This window comes from Micropterus dolomieu, linkage group LG04, assembly GCF_021292245.1.
Source record: "Micropterus dolomieu isolate WLL.071019.BEF.003 ecotype Adirondacks linkage group LG04, ASM2129224v1, whole genome shotgun sequence".
Lineage (NCBI taxonomy): Eukaryota > Metazoa > Chordata > Actinopteri > Centrarchiformes > Centrarchidae > Micropterus > Micropterus dolomieu.
Window position 1 is genome coordinate 2,652,526 of NC_060153.1, and position 22,482 is coordinate 2,675,007.

At 38.1% G+C, this 22,482-nt stretch overlaps 1 protein-coding gene across 1 annotated transcript; it reads right to left on the reverse strand.

The window, feature by feature from the left end:
* Window positions 1-1,336: 1,336 nt before the first annotated feature.
* LOC123969604 (zinc finger protein 208-like) lies at window positions 1,337-20,703 on the reverse strand. Its single transcript, XM_046047163.1, has 16 exons — window positions 20,504-20,703; window positions 17,582-17,881; window positions 17,145-17,474; window positions 16,201-16,695; window positions 14,897-15,610; window positions 14,062-14,123; window positions 13,825-13,977; window positions 12,970-13,186; window positions 11,576-11,845; window positions 10,692-11,310; window positions 10,472-10,478; window positions 7,054-7,171; window positions 5,128-6,080; window positions 4,794-4,977; window positions 4,548-4,679; window positions 1,337-2,938 (listed from the first exon to the last, which is right to left on the reverse strand). Exons 3-16 carry the CDS (start codon window positions 17,452-17,454, stop codon window positions 2,241-2,243), a joined length of 4,932 nt encoding a protein of 1,643 aa, XP_045903119.1. The 5' UTR covers window positions 17,455-17,474; window positions 17,582-17,881; window positions 20,504-20,703; the 3' UTR covers window positions 1,337-2,240.
* Window positions 20,704-22,482: the final 1,779 nt, after the last annotated feature.

Sequence of the window (22,482 nt, forward strand, 5' to 3'; positions counted from 1 at the left end):
GATACTCGATTTGTGAGCTGAACTCCAAATTCCATGTTATGTGTTTATACAAGGTACAAGGTAAAATTTATTTTACAACAGGGTTAATGCAGTTTGTAGTTCCCTAATGCTACGAAGCAGACAATATATTATTACGTAATCAACAATATTATTATATATTACGGTATTATTAATGACAATACTATGTCATCAAGGTTATCCTGTATAAAGTTACTAATTTATGATTGGTCAAGTGGCCTATTTTCAAAACTGTAAAGGGTCCGGAGTGTTTCCTTGCAATAGTGGCGCATTCAGGAGAAGCTTTGGTTTTGTAAAGCCTGTGAATGAAACAGTCTACCTGTGCAAAAGTGAGTGGATCTGTGTGCTGCTGCAGTGGAGGGTCAACAGGAGGGATGTTCTGATATTATTCAGAACAACTATTTTTCCACTTAACTTGACTACCTGTAAATGTGCTTTAAATGGTAACAGTTCTTTCCATCAGATTAGAATACATAATCATCAGTAGTATAAAACTGTATCAAATTAAAATACATTTATTTCTGGGAACAGTTAGTGGTCTATTTTGAAAGATATTTCCCCATTGACAAGACTTAAGCCTAATTCTAAAACGATTGAGTTAGCAGTTCAAATTGCTCAATGTTTCAAGAAATTAAAACTGATACTACTCAAATATTGGTTTAAAGTGTCTGATATAGCCTATAGCAGAATATACTGTACACATTCCCGGCACGTGCTGTTATGCGTACAGTGTTAAGTGGCCTATTTGACAGGCTAATTTAGTATAATCTATACGTTGTTATAGCATAATTCTTTGAAATGTGGATCACTAATGTTGTTCCTCATCTTTTTGGCAAGAAAAAAACATCCACCATTGCTTGTACCCACAATGTTTTTGTATTCCTTTTCCACACATCTTCCAGCAGGTTTTGGCAATGAGAGTTTCATGTGAACCTGAGATGAGTGAATTTATTTCACAGATGACTACTTCTCTGGGAGAAACTGCCTCAGCAAAACAAAACATTTACTTGGTTCCAACATATTTGTCATGCATGTAACACCATAACACAGGTAGGATTGGTTAAGTTAGAAATCTACTCCTACTGTTTGTGACAAGTGCCATGGGATCTTTAGTGACCACAATGAGTAAGGACTTCTACCATTAACAGTGAGCCAAACAGTATATTTTAATATAGCAGAATTTGTTTGGTCAGAGTTCTTTCCAGTGTCCACAGTCTTTAAATAGTGTAAAAATTTAAATAATCATCAGACCTTTTCTACATATTCGTTTGTCTCATACATTAATTCCCGCAGACAGAAATCCCCAAGAAAAATAATCTTTAGTACTTGTACTTTTATTGTTCAGTATAATATGTCCCATACAATTAGACAGAGGCAGCACTAGGCAAAATTTACCGTCTACATGGCTTCAAATTGTTGCCTTTCGTATCACAGCCTTAGAGGATAATTCCTTTATTCACAATGGTAACTTAGCCTTTGTCTAAACCAGGTGAAGCCGATTCATGATTTGGTTGTTGAATAACGGCTTTACAAAACAGAGATAAAATGATTCAACACTAAGGCAAAATGGTTTTGGCAACAACAACAACAAAAAAACCTGATTAATATCACGATCCCATTGTTTAATTACTGGCAAAATTGTTCTGACATTTCAGTAGCTCATACCCAAAGAATGAATTACAGTTTCACCTGATTCCTAGACTGCTCGTTGGCCATCATAACGTCTGATACAAAAGCATAATTACTCTTCAATCCAATTTCCACATACACAATTAGCTTGAATGACAAATAATGCATGGGAAAAAGTTAAATCACAGACCTTAAACGATTCATTTGTACTACCATAAATACTAATGTGTGATACTAGTGACATATTTTGATGCAACTAACATACGTAAGAGTGATAAATTACCTAAAAATTTATCATCTAAACAGCTTCCAAGATTTTACGAAAGTTGTGTTTGTAGTAAATATGTGTTTGGTGATTCTGTCTGAAATTGTGTCGTTAGTTGCTGAACATCACCTGACATTTATTAATTTTTATCAACTGCTCTGGGAGTTAAATATTTTAGTTTTAATACTTTTTTGTGAACCACCACAAAAAGGTTAAATGACGGTCTATTCACAGAGGTAGTCCATTACTTTCCCCTCTTTCAGTTCATGTTTTTTCTATTGTAATACTACTACTGGTACATATCTCTATGGTTTATATAAATACATTATCAGTCATTTTTGTCTGTTATACACATATTAATTGGAGAGTTATCGCCACTCTGTGATAAATCATCGTTGTTCACACTGAACACAGACTCGTCTTCAGTCTGAATCTGCTCATGTTTGCGTCTGTGGAGCCTCAGGCTTTGTGAGCGGCTGAAGCCTCTCCCACAGATGTCACAGCCATACGGCCTCTCTCCTGTGTGAAGTCTGAAATGGTTCTTGAGGCTTGAAGCTCGTGTAAAGCTCTTGTCACACTCAGGACAGTCAAACTTCTCCCCAAAGTGGATTTTCTCATGTTCTCTCAAGCGGCCGGACTGGTTGAAGCTCCTGTCGCACACAGAGCAGTGGTAGGGCCTTTCGCCTGTGTGCGTGAGCCGGTGTCTGTTCATGGCCCCTGAGTGGGCGAAGCTCTTCCCGCAGTCCGGGCAGGAGTACGGTTTCTCCCCCGTGTGGACTTTCTGGTGACCTTTGAGTTGACCTTTCTGGGTGAACTGCTTCCCACACAGAGTGCACTGGTAAGGTTTCTCCCCCGAGTGAATTCGCATGTGAATCTGAAGAGCAGACATCTTGTGACAGTCTCTTCCGCAGAGCCCACAGCAGTAAGAGCTCTTTGTCAGATGGTCGTTCAACTGTTCCTGCACTAGTGAGGCTGGAGGACTGTCTTTTTCACTGTCAGCGACATGATCGGGATCCTCTTCAGACACTGTGGAAACATAAATGACAAGTTCAAACACGCCATTTAGTAGCACTGAAGACAAAAGCCAACTGACTTTAACCTTTCTGCTTGCCCATTGTGGAATCCAACATGATAGATTGAAAGGAGGTAAAATGAGATGAAAAGAAACAATCTGATGATCAACCTTAAACTAATTTGTGTGCTGATTAAGTAACAGCAACAAATATTTCACCCCCTATGGACAGGAACCATCGCAATTTTAAAAAGGTCCACAGCAGCAATATTTATTTTACACGCTTCTTGATAAGCTATCTCTACAGGTTAAGTGTCTGCTTCAAAAAGCATAGACCTGTTATTAGACGAAAGTGGTAAGGTCAAATGCTGACTTTTCATCTTATTCCACTGAACTGAAATAGATACATCGTTTGCTAATCAGTCCCTAAAGGAGTCTTTGATTTTGTAACTGTCAAATTAACCAGAAGAATCTTTGAATTATATAAAATGCTAAGGAGCCTTAAGAAGAAACACAAAATCCCCACTAACCACAAGTGCAGGGTTCTTATTTTCAAACCAGTCAGTCAGAGACACCAAAGAGTCGGAGTGAACTGAAAAGACACAGTCCACTTTCTATCATTTCAAATATGAAGTGTGATGGTTCTCTAGGAAACCACCTTTGTTTGTGAGATAAACACAGAACAAAAAAAGTAGCTTTTAAAGAACACAATAACCGGGCAAAACCCCAATGACACTTTTTTATTTCAGCAGTCAAAATTGGCCAAAAATGAGAATCCTGCTTATGTAACCTTTAGCTGAGTAAAGCTGTTTTTATTAACGTTGTAAGTTGTGTTAACACACTACAGCTTTGAAAATTTGAACAAAAATGTGAACGCAAGAGTGCAGTATTTTGTCTCTTGTAAAACAGCAGCGCTGGAGGAAGAGATAGCCAAGTTAAAATCAGTAACAAGAATTAATGAGGAAAAGCAATCCACTTAGTTCAGGAAACTGGAACCTACTCCAGTTTTTCAATGGCACTAGGTCCCTCCCCATAAGACTTAATTTCACCAGAACTCTTCCTACTGAGATGACCGCTCTCTTTTACAGGCGTTACATTGAATCAATTTTGACCTTCTGTATTATTGCTTGGTTTGGAAAGCCTAAATTTGTTCAATAAGAATAGACCTGGAAATCTTGTTCAAATTGCCAGTAAGATCTCAGGGCAGAGTCCAGACCAGCTTTTGGCAGGTCCTTAAGAGGACTATTGCTATATTGGACTGCCAGGACCATCCACTTCAGAGGGAGTTTGAGCTATTGCCCACAGGCCTCTGTTTCAGGGCTCCTGTTCAGAGGACTGAAAGATTCCATGTCCCTTTCACCCTAAGTGCTATTTATATGCTTAATAGCAGTTAGTGCTCTGACTAACCTACCCTAGCACATTTGCACACTTGTATATTTGTACTATGAATTTCCATTTCCCCACACTAGTTATGTGATTTCTTGTTGATGTTGTTTCCCTTTTGTATTCTGTCAGTATGTGAATCCTTGCTGCATAACAAATGTCTCCCAGTGGGACAATAAAGAACCTTGAACTTGAACCTTGATTTCACAGTCATCTTTTCCTGTGCAGTATTTTGCTTACTGGTGGCAAGTTCATCTTCTTCCTCTTTTACTGTTATCCTAATTTCTGTGTTGCGTTCCTGCTGCTGCTCTTCAGTTTCCTCTGGCATGGTACAATCCTCACTATCAGACACCTGGTCAGCAGCTTCTTCTACTGGGAAAAACACAAGTGAAACAGTGCGTGAATATCTGAATCATCACCAAAGGCGTGTATGCTCCTTTTAATATACAATATAACAAGAAAATCTGGAATCTCATGTTTATGTACCACACAAAGGTTCCTCCTCTTCCTCCTCTTTCACTATTACATTCATATTTGGACTGGAAACGATGTCCTCCAGTCGCTCTTCTGGTTCTCTAAGGTTATTTTCACATTGAGCTGCTTTGTCACAGTTAAGACCCTCTGATGAATAGGGCTCAACTACACTGTGCAAACTCTGACTGTCAGACACCTATAAAAAGATTAGAGGAACAAACAATGGTGTTAAGAGGTTGTAAAGAACTATATGTGTAAATGAAAAGAAAAATGTTAAATCTCAAACCAACTTCCACAAAAAAAAAGGCACAGATTCTACTTTGAAATTGCCGAGTGTTTTCACTACCTCAGAGCTGATGTTATCAGCCAAGTCTTGCTGGGATGATTCACCAACTGCAGCTTGTACTGGGTCTGAGATGACGCCTGTAACTGATCCATTCTTGTTCTGTGTGCACGATCTTTTGTGGTTTCTAAGAGTTCCTGCCAGTGAGAAGTGCCTTCCACAGTCCGCGCAGGTGTACGGCTTTTCTCCTGTGTGAATCCTGGTGTGCCTCCGAAGTTCTCCCGGAGCTACAAAAGACTTATCGCACTGTGTGCAGCTGTACGGTTTTTCTCCCGTGTGAGTCCGCATGTGCGTCGTCAGAGTCCACTGCTGTGCAAATGTCTTCCCACAGTCAGAGCAGTGGTAGGGTGTAATGCCAGTATGGAGACGCTCGTGTCTCACAAGTGTACCCGACAAGGCAAACCTTTTGTCACAGAAAGAGCACTGGTAGGGCCTTTCTCCTGTGTGAGTCCTCTGATGATCTCTAAGCTCAGCTGCTGAGTTACAGCTCTTTTCACAGTCCGAACAAGGAAACTTCTTCCTCGTAAAGCCAGCAACAACCTCAGAATGCATCGCCTCTAAGTGAGTTTTCAAATGCCAGTGTCGGGAAAAGCTCTTCAGACAGATGGAGCAGTGATACGGCCTCTCACCAGTGTGAGTCCGCCGGTGCAGTCTGAGCTCACCCTGACTGGCAAATCTTTTTTCACAGAAAGTGCATGGGAATGGCTTTTCACCAGTATGGACCCTTTCATGGATCATGAGCAGCCCCTTTTCTGGAAATCTCTTCTCACACATGGAGCAAGGGAAAGGCCGCTCTCCTGAGTGAGTACGAAGGTGGCGCTGAAGCTTAGAGGCGTAAGGGAAGTCTTTCCCACACACTGAGCAGCTGTGAAGAGACGGTGGTTTCTCATTCTCGCTTTGATCAAATGTCTTGGAGGGAGGCTCTGCAGGTACATTGACAGGGATTGCATTCTCTCCTGCATGAACAAAAAGATGAGAAATCGTTGTATTTAGGGAAAGAAAAATGATGAAAAAACACTTTTTCAGTTTATCCCTGAGCGCAACCAACAGTGATGTTGATGGTCAGACAAGTCGTAGAGTCCTATATACTGTGATACTGTGTGTGATGATAATGCTTTACTACTATACAACACTCAGTCTAAAGTTGTTCTTTTAGAAAAATCACTGCATTATTGCACAGTCAAGTTATCTCACAAGTACAAAGTTTTAAATTTGAAAGAATTAAAAGAAAGAGCACTTGTATTGAGACTTCATATCTGTCAGTACCCTAATTATGGCATCAGAATCTGGGAGAGAAAAAGTAGGATCAATGTCACTCAACTCTGTGTGGGAGATGTCAGACATGGTGCATTCAGGTACCTTAATGTATTCACATCGTAATCTAAGACAGATCTGTCAGACTTATAGAATAGGTTCTCTGTTATTGCACAAGTACCAATCATAACTGAATTGAATCCAGGTGTTGAAAACAAACATTTTATATATCCACAATAAACATTACCTCAGTTAATATGTTCATATTTTCAAACTACTACTTACATCGCACTGAATCAATTCTATGGCAAGGAGGTTTGCAGCGGTATACCATGGTATGAAAATTGACAGTCATCATACCATGTACATTATCTATCTAAAGTATTGAAAAAAACAAGTGAAACTGGACAGAGAATCTCACCCTTTTATTTATTTTCAAAGGGAGACTTTTTACACAAACTTCCATAAATAAAACGTTTTCAAGTTTTATCAGGACAAAATATTTAATTATTTTTTTTCTGTTTTCATTCCTTCATTTAAGGGTCATTGTAAATGATAATAATAACGTATAATAATAATTATAATGGCGTAATACGACTGCATTACAATGTAAAGGGGGCTTTACGTTTCCCGTCACATCACTTTATACTCTGCTGTTACAATTTATTTGCTCACTGAGATCTGAGAAATCCACTTCTTCCCCATCCGAGTTGATCAGGCCTCCAATTTCCTGCTGGTCTTCCTCGGCGAGGATCACAGCGGGTCCAAAGTCCTCTGGGTTTTCAGAGCCCATCTCTCAAATATACAACCTTGTAGAGATGAATAATCAAGAGTCAGTAAATAAACAGTGAAATAACAATTTATAAGTGAATATATATATACAGTACATTAAACACTCACAAATTATAAACATTAGTACATTAAATTAGCTCACTAATCTAATATTGGCTGTGCTTGAAATAATGATAATCACTTTAAAGAGATCATCCAGTCTTGCATTCATGAGATACAGTAAGAAACTATGTGATAGTCTTACTCTACAAGGGACTTCCAAATCCATTTAACTGTTCTGAGCCCACATTCATCAAGTGTCCAAGGCTACATTTTTTAACACTACAATTTTGTGCTAAATGGGTTGTGGTCTAATATATATAATAGACAGATTTTAATCAAACCAACTATATCAGTGAGCATCTTCCCACTCATATCTGTCACTCAATTTTTGTTTTGTGGCTCCTTAAGGAAATAAGAGAGGCTAATTACAAAATGGCAAATCACTAAACAAGGTTTAATTCTTGCAAGACCCCAATAATAGTCCCAATCACACTTCTGCACAAAGTGACCAAACTTATTAAACACAAAGAGTGAAAGTACTGTATCATACAGAATGTTGTGTTATACACACAAATAAGACTGTATTTTTATTAAAAATGATTTTAAATGTTACGAGCATAATCAAGCCTGTCTTGATTGACAAATCTGACAGCCAGAATGATACAATTTTACTTTCCTTTATTTGTTAATGTATCCAAGATATCATGTTCAGGGTTTTTGTAATTAGGATTACAAGTTTAGAGGAATTGTTTCAATCACTTGTGATCTGCTTGTTGAAGTACACTATTGTTTCAGACATTTTTTATAATTCACAAAGAGCAACATAATATATTTTAACCAAGGTGTTCTTTATCTCATAGTGCTGTGATTAAAAAAAATCCCCCATGGATTCATTAAGTAACTGTCCTTTCTTATTCCATTCTGGTTCAGATTTACGTCCTCCAGCACCAGATCTCTTTTGGGGGGTCAGCTTCAAAACAGTGCCTTCACCCTGGGAGACATCCATTGTCCAAGGACACTTCAGCAAGGCGAATGCTTTGTTGTGATGGGGTCTTGAACCTGGCTGGGCCTGATGGACAGTCTACCTTAAGATGCCCTAAAAATGTTGTTGTTTGACAAATGGCCTGTTCCAGTGCAACATTAGTGGTTACGGAACTGTTCTAGTGTGTACTGTCACAATGATCTACTGTGCTTTAAAGTGGGTAGCCCTCGGGGGAAATCTCAAATGGTGCATCTGCACTGAGCAGCCCAGTTAGCCCTGTAGCATTAGCTTGGTGGGACTCGTTTTTTCTCCATCCATTGAGGTCTCACATTAACTGTAATTCAAGTTAGATAGCAACCTAAACGACTAACCTGTTGGTATATATGGGGTCATAACATCAGTTACTGCGGAGAGCAAACGCACTCCGCAGTACGAACACCAGTAACGTTGTTTGACCTCTCAATGAGATGTCTCAGTCGTGACCAGCGCTTTGGTCAACGACCATCTCTGCCTTTGAGAAAACTGTTATTAGCCAGCTAGCCACACTAGCGTTCCTGATGTTAGCAATTCCTTAACGATTAGCCCCCCTAAGCTACAGCCGCTGATCAACAAAAACAAATAACAGTTCTGACAGATTCCCCATCGAGTCCAACCTGATAATAATACGATATTTCTGCTGCAAGTGTCACCTCAGCTCGTGTAACCCTCGCTATCTTAGCTAGCTAACCTTTAACAGACAATAGACATTTTGACCAACCTCAGCATAGATTTTTCCCTCAGGTAAAAAGTAGTCGCTCGACAGAAGTTTATTTAAACGACTTGGCAATATTTCTACTTCTCTCTCGTTTTCATGCTGAATATGTTCAAACAAGGTGTCAAATTAATGCCATCTAACTATCGACTTAAGTTAAATAAGCGTTTGGATCAGATGGTAACCTTTCTAGCTTTAGCTGCTAGTCACTTACAGTAGTCTCGGAACTTCCGGTTGGCTTTTTAAAAATCACAATAAAAGCCCCACTAATATAACTTCTCATCTTAGTATAGTTTTCTACAGATTTATGGAAACACGCATACATATCACATAAAATAATGCTCACACAAATTACAACTACTCAGCAATCGCTCATTGTTAAAATATACAAAAATACGGGATAATCCAGCTGCTCAATGCTTGTCAACAATAAAAGAATACTTGCGTGTTTACATTAACATTATTTTGTGTAGTAGGCCTTCTTGAACATATTCCTCTGCAGTTGGAGTAAAGAATAAAAGCCAAAACTTAAGTCTTTGGTGAAGACAAATAAACTAACTATTTGGGTCAAAAACAGTAAAAGAAGCAAACTTTTTATTTATTTACTTTTATCCTTGATGCCTCCCTCTTAAGTTTTTCTAGGCATGTTGGTAAGTTAAGGCGATGCCTCAGTATCCCAGAACTGGAGGACATTACTAAGGAATAAAAATCTTCTGGGCTACTCTGTTGAGAACCACATAAGATGCTAAGCAGTGAAATGATTGATGTCTAAATAATAAATCATTAGTTCCCAAACTGAGGTGCAGGAGGCACATGCTCAGGAAAAAATATGTGGCGTGGGAAAAAACATTTTCACAGCAGACACTTTGAGTTGGTGTAACTAATGCCATTCTAGTGTGCTGCATTGTGTTACAGTAATTGCTGGAAGAAGCCACAATTAAGGGTATTGCATCCAGCTGTGCTTTTCCTGCTACGACTGAAATGCTAGATTTATTCTATAATGAAAGAAGAGAGCTCTGATGTTAACAAGGCTCTTAACATTATTAAAAAGAAAACATGAAGTTCATACTCTTGATGTTATTTCAATATAACACTCCCTTTGTTGTTATTGTAGTTTGCCCACCACTGGGGCAAAAAGAGTCATGTGAGATTCATGTTTTTATACATTGTTTTAGCTTAGCCTAGGGGTGTGACAGAAAAAGTTTGAGAACCATATGTGGATACAAAAATGAATTTCCAACAATGGTAAAATTAATGTGAACACTATTATCCTGCTGCGTGATAATCTAATGCAAAAAGCATCTTATATGTATTATGTATAAATAAAAGGTTCTGACTAAAATAACAAGCATACATAAAGTAATTAGATGCCACTTATACAATATATTTTTAAGTACAGGCTTTTATTTAGTTATTTTTTTTTTCAAAGAACCTTTTCATTTGTAACGCACCTATTTATATTGTGATCTGTGGAGTGAAATTATTGGATAAAACTCTGGTCAAAGGGTCAAGTTTAGGTGAATCACAAAAAAACTAAACACAAAACAACAAACAATTCACAATATCATGATTTATTCTCTTAAATACTTTAGTCCAATATAGGTAATGGAGTTTACCAGTATATCATATTGCTTGGCCAATCACTTCAGCCATTTGAAAGATATTTTATTACACAAGTGATAGATTGTCAAAATGTAATACTTTTTCCCCTTTGTATTTTCTCAAACTATTTTTGAATTACATTACTGATTATTTACCACTAATGGCTGTTGTTTTGGTCTCCCCAATGGTTTTGTGGGAGCCTTTGGCTTCTTTTCGTGAATCTTCAGATGTGTTCGATAGCCTTGAGAGTAATAGAAGCACTTGCCACACTTCTCGCAAGTATACGGTTTCTCTCCAGTGTGAACTCGAAGATGAACTTTCAGATCACTTGCTTTGGAATACCTTTTGCCACAGATTGAGCAGAGGTGAGGCCGCTCTCCGGTGTGAGTCTTGAGGTGCACACTGAGGTGGGAAGATTGCGAAAATGCCTTCCCACACTGATCACAGTGGAAATTCTTTTCTCCAGTGTGCGTCAACTCGTGTTTTTTAAGTGAATCTGCTGTGACACAACTCTTTCCGCACTCTGAACAGATAAAAGGTGATTCTCCTGAGTGAACACGCTTATGTATTTTAAAATAATATTCATTTTTGAATGTCTTGCCACAGTCAGGACATGCGTAAGGCTTTCTGTGACTCTGGCGGTGTTCCTCCAGCTGCTGTTTCTGAGGGAAGTCCATGCCACACTCTCCACACACATGAACTGTTACAGCAGATTCTTTAGGGACACTCTTCTCTTGCACTAATGTCCAAGTTGGTAAATCTCCTGTGAGAAAAACAAAGACATTTATAGTTCAATGTGTTGCACTTTTATTGAACCACCACTGTCAGAGTATAAACTGTTCCACAAAAGAGACATGGTTAGCTGTTATGAGAAAGGAGTCGATGGTACTGTATTTTGTATTTTGTGAACATTTGTCCCTACAAGTTATTAAAAGTAATAACTGTGTGAAAAACACACAAGAGCTTGCCACAATCATCTCATTAAAAAAAATCTAATTGAAGACAAAGGAGCTTGTGTTGCATCTGACCTCTGTGTACTTTCATGTGTGTTTTGAGGTTTCCACTCTGGGTGAATCCTCTTCCACATATGAAGCACTTGAAAGGTCTTTTCCCTGAGTGAATCACAAGGTGTCGCTGCAGAGCAGTGTTGTGAGAGAACACTCTTCCACAAGTCGGACAGTCGTAGCTCTTTTTGAGTCTGCTAGGCTCCTGTTTTTTTTTAGGCCTCGCAGACAGCTTTTCCTGAGGCTGTTTGTGGGAGCCGCTATGTTCAGGATCCGGCTGTCTTAAAGTTTCTTCTAAAAGAAAAAAAAGGCAGTGTACATACAGTAAGGTTTTCTAAGGAGCATTTATAAAGCAACAATAGTAGCAGGTCTGATTAGTCACTTCGGGGCAGCAGAAACTAGATGTATACACAACACTGACATATTATCACCTCATAAAGTAAACACAGCGAACAAAGTTGATTTTTCACTGAAAACAGCAAAACGATGTTGTTGAGTGCGGTGAGGATCTGCTTTGGAATCAAACACACACACATATACTGTACTGTATATTCTTAAATGTTTAAAGATAGAAAAGTTGCACAACGCTGCTGACATGCTTTGTTACAGTCCCCTACAGTAAGGCAAATTCCTTTGTTTTTGTTTATTTGGGTTTAAGATCAAAAGATGAGTATGAGACAAGAGTTCAGAATGTCAGCTTTTATTTCCTGGTATTCACATCTAGATGTGTTAAACAACTTAGGACATACCACCGTTTGTATTAGACCACAGCATTCTTAGGTGAGCAACAGTAATGGAACAATAATCTTCAAGTAAATAACAAGAAACATCTGTCAGTCACGTTCCAATAGTTTTGCTCACATGAAAAAAGGGTGGGTTCAAACAAAGGGTCCTGAGTTGTTTAACACATCTAGATGTGAATACCAGGAAATGAGAGCTGAAATTATGAACTCTTGTCTCATACTCATCTTTTGATCTTAAACCCAAATGTCCTCAGTGAACAACAAAAACAAAGGAATTTGCCTCACTGTTCCAACACGTTTGGACTGTACCTGTGAATGCAGGTATCTTTCCTGATGTTCTGTAGATTACTTTGAAACCACAGAAAGATTTTATTTTAAATCTCAAAGAGCATATTCCAAATCATAGAAGAAGAAGAAGAAGAAGAAGATATACTTTATTAATCCCGTTAATAAAGGGGGAAATTCAATGTTTTCACTCTGTTATTATTATGTTAGTATTTACACACAGGTCCGAAAGACACACACATGCACATGCACAAACAGGACCCATAGCAACACACCAATACATACTCAATTTTAACAACAAGAAACACCAAAGTGCTTATCTCAATTATAAATCAGTAAATTGTTTCCATTCACACACAAAAAACGTAATAGCATTTCAGTCAACGTCACCTGTAGTTGCTGTCCTGTGGTCGTGGTCCTGTTCAGGTCTGTGTTCTTCATGGTGATTTATTACTGCACCCGCCTTGCTCACAAGCATTTTCTTTGATGTGGTGTTATGTGGGAAGGGTGTGGTGAACCCGAGCTCACAGGGTGGTGATACAGATAAAGTCCCAGAAGGCCATGAGGGCTGCTCTGCTGGACAGCTCTCTTTAAAGTGCTCCTGATCCTGTGATCATGAGAGGTTTTAAATTATCATCATGTGTCTGGATATGGGTTTTAATTTATTTGTTTACCAAAGTTAAACACTGTAATGGTACTGGCACAAAACAGTTTTTTTCAAACTTAAATGCAGTTGCTATCTTTTTAGGCAGCTGTGGCTCAGGAGTTAGAGCGGGTTGCCCGTTAATCGGAAGGTCGGCGGTTCAATCCCGGCTCCTCCAGGCTGCATGTCGAAGTGTCCTTGGGCAAGATACTGAACCCCGAATTGCCCCTGGTGGCTGTTCCGCCAGTGTATGAATGTTAGTTTCTGTTTGCACTTAGGTTCAGTGTGTGGATGTAGTGTAAAAGTGCTTTGAGTGGTCGAAAAGACTAGAAAGGTGCTATACAAGTACGGAGCATTTACATCTTTTTCTTAAAGAGAATGAGAATTAAATAAGAAAGGACATTATTGTATTACTTGTATTATTATCTTATAATTCTTAAGCTACTTTCAAAAGGCACTTAACAGATGCCATTACTGCACTGAAGTGGATTTACAGTACCACCTAACACCAGAAATAAGTGAAGCCAAGAATGACAGTTTCTTCTTGTCAACTTTGTCTAAGATGTCAAGGTAAAGAGAGCAGGGTGATTTGTCTCACTTACTGTCGTGCTCCTGAGCAGGTCACTGAAATTAATGCTTGCTCTTGCTGGAGCACCATAAGTCTGGTGGCCATCTGTCGCTCTCCTGTTACATGTATTTGGGTTTTGGTCCCACAGGTTAAAAGCTGTATATTGAACAAAGTTCCACGGAGATGTCTGAAAGATATATATAGATAGATGTGAGCGACGTAAACAGGCAGCAAGTTAATTTTAACATCTACAGGGTGTAACTTCTCTCACCTGCCTGTGCTTCTCTGCAGCATGATTGTCTTGGTTGCCAAAGTGACGCTCGGACCTACTTCCTGTATAAACAAATGACTCATATTCATTATATTATAGACATTTGTCTATAATAGAATGGCTCTAAAGAATTGTGGGGTTCTGTTTCTGTTGCATATAATATACAATTAACAGAGATAAAGTAAATACTTAAAGACGTCTGTCTTAAATAATATTCTCATTTATAAAAAAACATTTCCACACAACACCGTAAATTAGGATTATGTTGGTAATAAAAAGAGCATGCAGATAATTTTAGCCCACCAAACTAAATAGTTTTTACAGACATTCCTATAGTGACAACTTTAGCAGAAACACAAATAAAGAAGCATTGATTTGAATGATTATTACTTAATGTCTATCACAAATTATAAAATAACTCATAAACCATTTTGAAATAAAAGCTTTTTCTTAACACAGTTGCAGCTGTTCTGATTTGTTTGTCACATTTTTCTGGCATCATGAAATGGCTGCACCGTGAAAATTTGGCAGTAGGTCTTTCTGATTTAACAGGTATAATTTAACTGCAACACAAGCAGAGCTGTATTATATTTATATATTAGTAGTTGCTGGAATCCTTCTTTGGTGTGCAGTAGTCTACAGCAACAGTTTTTTGTTAAAGTGAGTAAAAAATCTAATAATAGGAACTGGAGCAAGCCTTTGCATTATAGTATCCATGTGAGAAACAGCTTGTCTAATTCTTATTCTAACTTTACGTTACTACTGGAATTTCAAAGAACTTGACCCTACACAGACTATGATTTAGATGGTTAAGTCAGTCAATTAACACACTTACCAAGGTCAGTAGGCTCCCAGGTCAGGTCCTCTCCGTCTGAATCAGGCAGAGCTCTCTGAAAGATCTTCTTGGGCCGTCTTGACTTCCTGGTACTGCCCACCTGTCTAGGTCTGCCCAGCTGCCTGGTGGGCCCTATGGGTTTAGCATTGTGAGTCTTCTTATGGTTGTTGAAGCCTTGCCTATAGTAGAAACTCTTCCCGCACTCATCACACTGGTAGGGCTTCTCTCCTGTATGAACTCTGAGGTGAACTTTAAGCTCTTCAGCTCTCGTATAACGTTTACCACAGATGGAGCAGAGGTGAGGCCTCTCTCCAGAATGCGACACATAGTGCGCTCTCAGAGTAGATTTCTGCTTAAAACTTTTTCCACATATAATGCACAGGAAAGGTTTCTCTCCTGTGTGATCTCGCATGTGATTCTCGAGTCCCTTTGAGGTCTGGAAACCTTTATCACACTGCGAGCACTGGTAGGGCTTCGGGCCCTCGTGCCCAGCTTCATGTTCTTTTAATTTCTGGATGCACATAAATGTCTTGCCACGCTGTGCGCAGGAAAAAGGTTTCTTTGACTCATGGACTTGTTTTAAGTGTTCCTCTAATAGTTGTCTCTCTGAAAATTGTGTCCAACACAAATGACAGAAGCAGATTCGCACTGATGACTGGGCCTCTTCAGGTTGAGGGAAGCTTTTCTCTAATGCTGCCATATTGGTGAATTTCCCTGTTGAAAGAAAAACAAAATTAAGTTCATATATCCCTAATGCTGCAATTAACAATATATTTTATTTATTTAACACTACCTGCACAAAATGAAAGACAGACAACATTGGCGACAAGCTGGTGAACATGGAGGGGTGTATTTAGTAGCTAAAGAGACATTTATTTTTCAGGAAGGAGTGGAGACCAAAAACTGAGCAAAAAGAAGAGTAAATATTGGACTTATATTTGACTGAGGCCAAAACATGTTTGCTAACAAGTTAACCAACTACTGGCCAGGAAATAAGTTACTGGTGCTTTGTGGATCTTTTTATCTTAGGTTATTGCAAAGACAAAATAGTTAAGATTAAGAACATTTGTACAATATAGATATTCACAGTTTTTCAGCGCAGCAGATCCTGCAGCAACTAAGGAAGCAGCATGTTTGAGTAATGCTTTTTGATATATATTTTAAACTACACAGTAGAATCTAAAAAACGTAAAATATTGGACAACCAAATGCCTGTTAAAAAGAGAGACAATCACAGAGAGAAACTGAAACTGCCTTAACTGTAAAAGAGCCGAGACAAATACTAGGGACATCAGTGCTCTCACCTTTATGAACCTTCTGGTGTGTTTTAAGGTTTCCAATCTGTGTGTAACCTCTTCCACATGAAGTGCACTTGTACGGTTTCTTCCGTGAGTGAATTATGAGGTGCCTTTTCAGAGAGGCACTCGTAGGAAATTGCTTTTCACATGTTGAACAAAGATAAGTCTTTGGAGGCCTTCGGTCTTCTTCAGGTTCCACAGCCACTGCAGGTGCTGGATGGTAGATCTGCAGATGGACCATCAAGCTTCGTTTAATTTTAAATATCTGTCCACAGTCGCAGCACTTGTGACATGGATGTTGTCCATGTTTTTCTCTCAGATGGCGGCCTCTGGTGTATATGCTCTGGAAATCTTTGCTGCATTCTGTATAGCCAAAGAGCTCCCCAGCTTCAGTTTTCTTCAGGTGTTTCCTGGGTGTCGTTTTCAGAGGATGGCTATATTCACATGTGGCTGGTGTTGCCGTGTGCGTGTCACGAGGTAATGTAACATCAGGAGCCTTGCCTGCATATATGACACAAAGAAGCTGGTAGGTGTACAGATCATTACCAAAGATTTTAATTTTGGCATTTGAGATATCCACCATCGGAATGTCTACCTCCATGCCAAAACAATGGTGTTCACAACATTGACAAAGAAAATTTAAAGAAATCAATAGCAACATCTCTTTACAGTATCATAATAGGCTGCATATTAAGTTATTGGGAGAAATCCAGTAGTTCTATGTAAAATCAGACATTGGGCAACCCCATATAGCCAAAATGGCATTACCCTCGTTTCACAACGCCTCTGAACATTCGACTGCCAGAGTCTATTTTCTATCAAATCTTTGACTATTTGGGGTCAGCCTTCAACAGGACCAGCATAAATCTCTTCTAAATAAATGTTCTATTTATATCCAAACCAATGAATGTCAATGTATTCATAAAAAAAGAAACACTATTTCCACTTACTGGAGCTTCCAGGATCCCATTCTAACTCTTCTCCATCTGAGTTGATCAAACCACCAACTGCATCTTGTTTCTCTTGCACATTTGTCATGATAGAAGTCTTTTTAGTGTGTGCGACTTTGCATGGCTCAACAAGTTCAACAATAAATACATTTGTCTGGCTTGACTCCTCCATTGCGTTTCTTGGTGTCCTGGCACTGATGACTTTGAAGTCTGAATTCTTTTTTGCAAATTTCACAGAAATGTTTCTTGTCGTCATCAGTCTCCTTGGGTTGTTCAGATCTTTCTGCTGCAGTGTGACTGTCCTTTTCATCAAAAAAAGTTTGACTTCTCCTATAGGACAGAAAAACAAAACAGAATTAATTTCATACAGGTTATGAAGAGTGCAGTATTTAAACTTTCTCAAGTGTAGTACTCATCTCCTCTAATCTTCTACTCACCTGGTTGACTGGGACTCCAGACAACTTCAGAAAGTAGACTGGAAACTGCTCCACAGTTTATCCTCAGTTTTTAACTGTAATGAAACTATTTCATGTTCAGTCTTAGTTCCATACAAAGGACTTTGACCACAGTCACTTCCATTCCTGTGAGATTTTATGTTGTCATCTTTGGGTCGGTGTCCATCACGAGATGTAACGTTACTGGCAGGGCTGTGCTTCCAGGGTGTACTCAGATAAGAGATCAGACCTGGTTTTAAATCCCCAGGGGAGAGTTTGGCCGGGGCATTTACAGGAAGATTCCTAAAAGAGACAATTTTCAATAAAAAAAAAAAAAAAAAAAAAAAAAAAAGATGTTTTGATTTTTTGAACAAATGTTCACAAAATCATTTCAAGTTTTTCATTCCTGAGGCAGCATTTACAGTTTAGTTCTGTCACTGTAAATTTTGCTTCAAAGATAGCCAAATGTACAAACGGCCCTTTAGAGCGCGATGAATAACGTTACATACGAAGAAGAAGTAGTAAGGTTAGTAGCACTAGTAGTAGTAGTGGTCAACTGGTTTATTAGAAGTAAGCAAAGAACACGTATTATTTAGCACAACAGCCGACATGTGTGCTGCAAAAGGTGGGGCTGAGCAGTGTATTCATGTGGTGTCGGAATAACCAGACTCTTTTTTTACACCTTACATCTTTATTGCAAAAAGAAAAATAAAGTGTACATGGGACATAAAGAAGTATACAAAACTTTGATTTGTGCAAAATCACGTATTGCATATACATATTTTGCAAACAAGTAATTTGTAATATGGTATGTGTATATGGTATGCAATAACAGTTAGTTTGCTGTCTATGTTGAGTGAACTAGATGTCTGCGTGTTGTTTATGCTCTGATAATGCTAATCCATCACATCTTTGTAGTAGCGTACATGTAGATTCCACATTCAAACTTAAGAGCACATGAACACACGCTGAAGTCTGAAGAATGACTTCACAACTCGGGAAATGGGACCACCCGAGGAGCACGTGAATGCACCGTGAATCGCTGGTTGCAATTTGCAACCCTCATCACCATGGTCCCCACCACTTTTTTAAAGCATAATTTGTTAAAGAAAACGTTCTGAAATATTGCTTGCAGTTAAATAACAAATGAAAATGTCTTTAGAAAAGTTTGTTTTCACATTAAGAACACATGCAATGCAATGTGCAATGTCCAAAAAAAGTAACTTAAGCTTAGAAAAACAAGCCACTTATTATAAAATGACCCAAGAACATGCAGCACCAACCAGTAACTTTAACAACTTCTTGACAGTTTCTTTCTCCCTTTGAACATGACAAAAGAGGAGGGAAGACTCAATCATGCCTACATATGTGCTGCCTCAGCACATATGTAGTCTGATATATGTGCTGCCTCAGCACATATGTAGAAAAGAATAGAAGAATAGAATAGAATAGAAAAGTTGATCTACAGGAGAAACAGATCTGAAAGCAACACGAATGCCTGAGAGCTGCACTGACTTATATTCTATTATATTTAAATATTTTGAAATGTCACGTGCCACCTGAATTTTGTGTTTCCTTTTACATAAATAAAAACATTTCCCACCTTAAACTGCTCAGGTATCTCGGCATTGAGGATATCTTTAAAACACTGTTTAAGGATGTTTTCGGTCTCCTTCTTGTGAACCTAACATCGACTATCGTGATGTCTCGCGAGCTAAGTGTCTCTTCACACCCCTAATCTGAGACCCTATTTCCCCACCACTTTTCAAGACAAAGTGACGCCCTTGCTCATCACTATATTCCACTAAAACTTACCCACTGAACCTTTAAATCATAAACAAAAAAATTAAACAGAATTCCTTTCATTCTTGACATGTCGCCATTAATAAATCAGTGTATTATTTAATGATGATCTGAAGTATCCAAATACCAGATATAAATTATCTCAGCTCTCCAGACAGTTCTTACATCGAATTGGTATAAACAGTCAGTGAGCCCGGTGCTGTACAACTGTTTAATGTGCATTTTCTCTACAGACATGTAGGAAAAGCAGGGAAAAGCACAGGTGTAATTATTATTATTATAACAACTGCATTGCATTGACAGCAGGTGAGAAGTGTGAGCCCTGCTATGGTGCAGGCTCACACTCACACTGAGCCATCATTAATGTCATTAGTTACACCTGTGCTTTCCGCACTTCCCCTGAATAGTAAAAGCCTAGCATATTGCACCATCTATTGCTAGTGTCACTTTGTTAGCTTTTGTTTTCACAGAGTTGTCCCTATTTTCTAAATGACTTCTGTAATGCTTTATTGTACTAATCCATGGTTTACTAATAATTTACTAACGAGTTTCTTGAAAAAAAAAAACTATGTAATGTAACGTTAGTACTAATTTAACAGAAAAGAGAAACATTTATGAAGGACAGCTCTTAAATTCAAACATGTATTTATTTATTATTCGTAAGGGTGTTCTTCAAACATGTTTAATTGTATGCTTGATGTAACGTTAGACAAACTTCACAGTCCACAATGAAAATAATCAGTTGCAGTCAAAATCGTACATTAACTCCACCTGAAAAGACCACAGTAAAAAAAAAACCCTGCTTTTATATTAATGCATGGATAACGTTAATGATAATCTAATGGTATAACTAATATTTTCAATCAAAGACTTTTAGTTGTATCGGAGAAGTGCGGTATTAGTACTTTTCCTTGTGTAAATGATCTGAATACTTCGTTCATCACTGTCTAAACCAGAAAACCTGATGTTTCTATATCAGACTGTCTCTTCTCTGCTCAGACACGCCTGGACTGCAGCATGACGGCAGCTCAAACATACACACCTTGATATTAGAGGACTGGCTAACAGCTAGCTAGCGAGTTTCACTGGCTCTGCCGCTGCGGACAAATTTATAATACTCACCTCATTCATGTTGCCTTCAAATCACCACGTTAGCATGAACCCACATCCCTGAGTCTCAGTCTCACCACTGTGCATGTACCAAAACGTACTTATTTTATATCTTTGTACAAGCTTGAAGCTGTGATGCACTACAACTGCTAACATGAGACGCTAAACGGAGGCAAGCTAGGTTCAGGGTTGCCAGATGGGAGGACTGAGACAAGCAACCAGAGCTGTTAAACAGCCCAGAAGTCTGCTAAAATCCATAAAACACATTTTTCACTTAAGTCACTTCATTTTTAAAATTATCACACGGATTAACTACAGTTTTTTTTTGTTTTTATTTACTAAATTACATGTGGATCCCTTGTTTTCGCAGCAACTAAACGCTTTTAATCTCAATGCATGAACGTTAACTAAATATACATTTTGTCAGAAAAAAATAAATTTTGACTAGATATGTTTAGATTCACTATAGGCAATATTTAAAAATAAATAAGTTGGTTGTCTAAACAATACACAACTGTGTATATCTTGTTATAACATTTTACAAAAAAGATTTTATCACTGCAGCGAAATCTCCGTGTTAATGCATATATTATCCATTCATTAAGTAATCTTGATGGCAATTTTTCATGGCTGGGCATCGACTATAACTGTGATAATAATATACAATAATAATAAACAATAATGTATAATTGTTCCTATTAGGTATTATTGTAGTTGCAAAATTGTGAACGTGACCTCTAGATCACACCTTGATAGTAGCTGACAAGAATTAATAGGAAATCTTTAGGTATCATACAGATGAAGCAAACTTATTGTAATTATGTGGTATTGATGTTGTTGACCTGAGTTATTTTAATACATTTTTTTTTGCTGTGTCGTTTATCTCTTAAAAGGTTATTGTAGTTGCAATGATGACACTGTTATACATTTACCAGCTTTGAAATTAAACCACAATTGGAGTGAAATGAACAAACACTTACCCTGATGGCTTAAAGAAAGATTTTAGAAGATGCCAATTTTCTCCTGAAGAGAACAGCAGCCGCAATCAGCGTGAATATATGCCAATTGAACTCAAAAAAATAAGAAGCCTCTGACACAGCTCCTGCAGCATAATCTGTCCATCTGTGTGCTCAGTATGTTCCAAACACTCATACTTTAACCAACATATGACTACTATGGATACTAAATATGTTTTGTTTGACAACACTGAATCACAGTCAGTGTAATAATTGCATTTTCACAAGACAAATCTCTTCAAATTAAGTACAGAATAAAACAACCGATTGACAAACTAACAAATGGTGATGAAGCTCAATTAGCAATGGTACAGCAGACAGTTTTTAGAAGTGACAAGTTGCATAGAGATCACCTGTGAATATGAAAACCACTTCATCTGTAAGGATCAAACTGTTGGTTAGTCAATAAGATGGGTGAAAATTACACATGTAAATAAAACAAAATAAGGGAGTGCAGCCATTATTTTGTTTTATACTTCATTTGTATCCGTTTGAAGAGATTTGTTTTCACTTTGACAGTAGTTTTTCTTATTAGTTGATCAGTGTCAAAAATGACTGAATAGGCTGTGGTAAAAGATAAAATATAGAACATAAAAAATACTTTCTGAAGGCATTACAAGAGGCTCACTGCACAAGCGACAAATGGAAGCATAGCATTAAGCTATATTTTAGCAAAAACATGAGAATTTGTTTTTAACATACTCAGTATTCAGATGGACAGCGAATAAGTGGCAGGAGTGGTTCAAGCGGACTACAGCTGCTGTTCTTTGAGACTTTTCAAGACTACAGCAGATGAGGACTTGATACCAACACGATTTTGGATGTTTTCTTACTTTAGGAACCGGTAACTTCGGCGTTTATGTATGAGAGGTAGAGTTTTTGTTTAATGTGTTGGACTACCATAATACCAACTGTCAAAAGAGGGGAAATAGGTCTGATTACATACGTCATAATGTAAGCATATATTATTTTAAA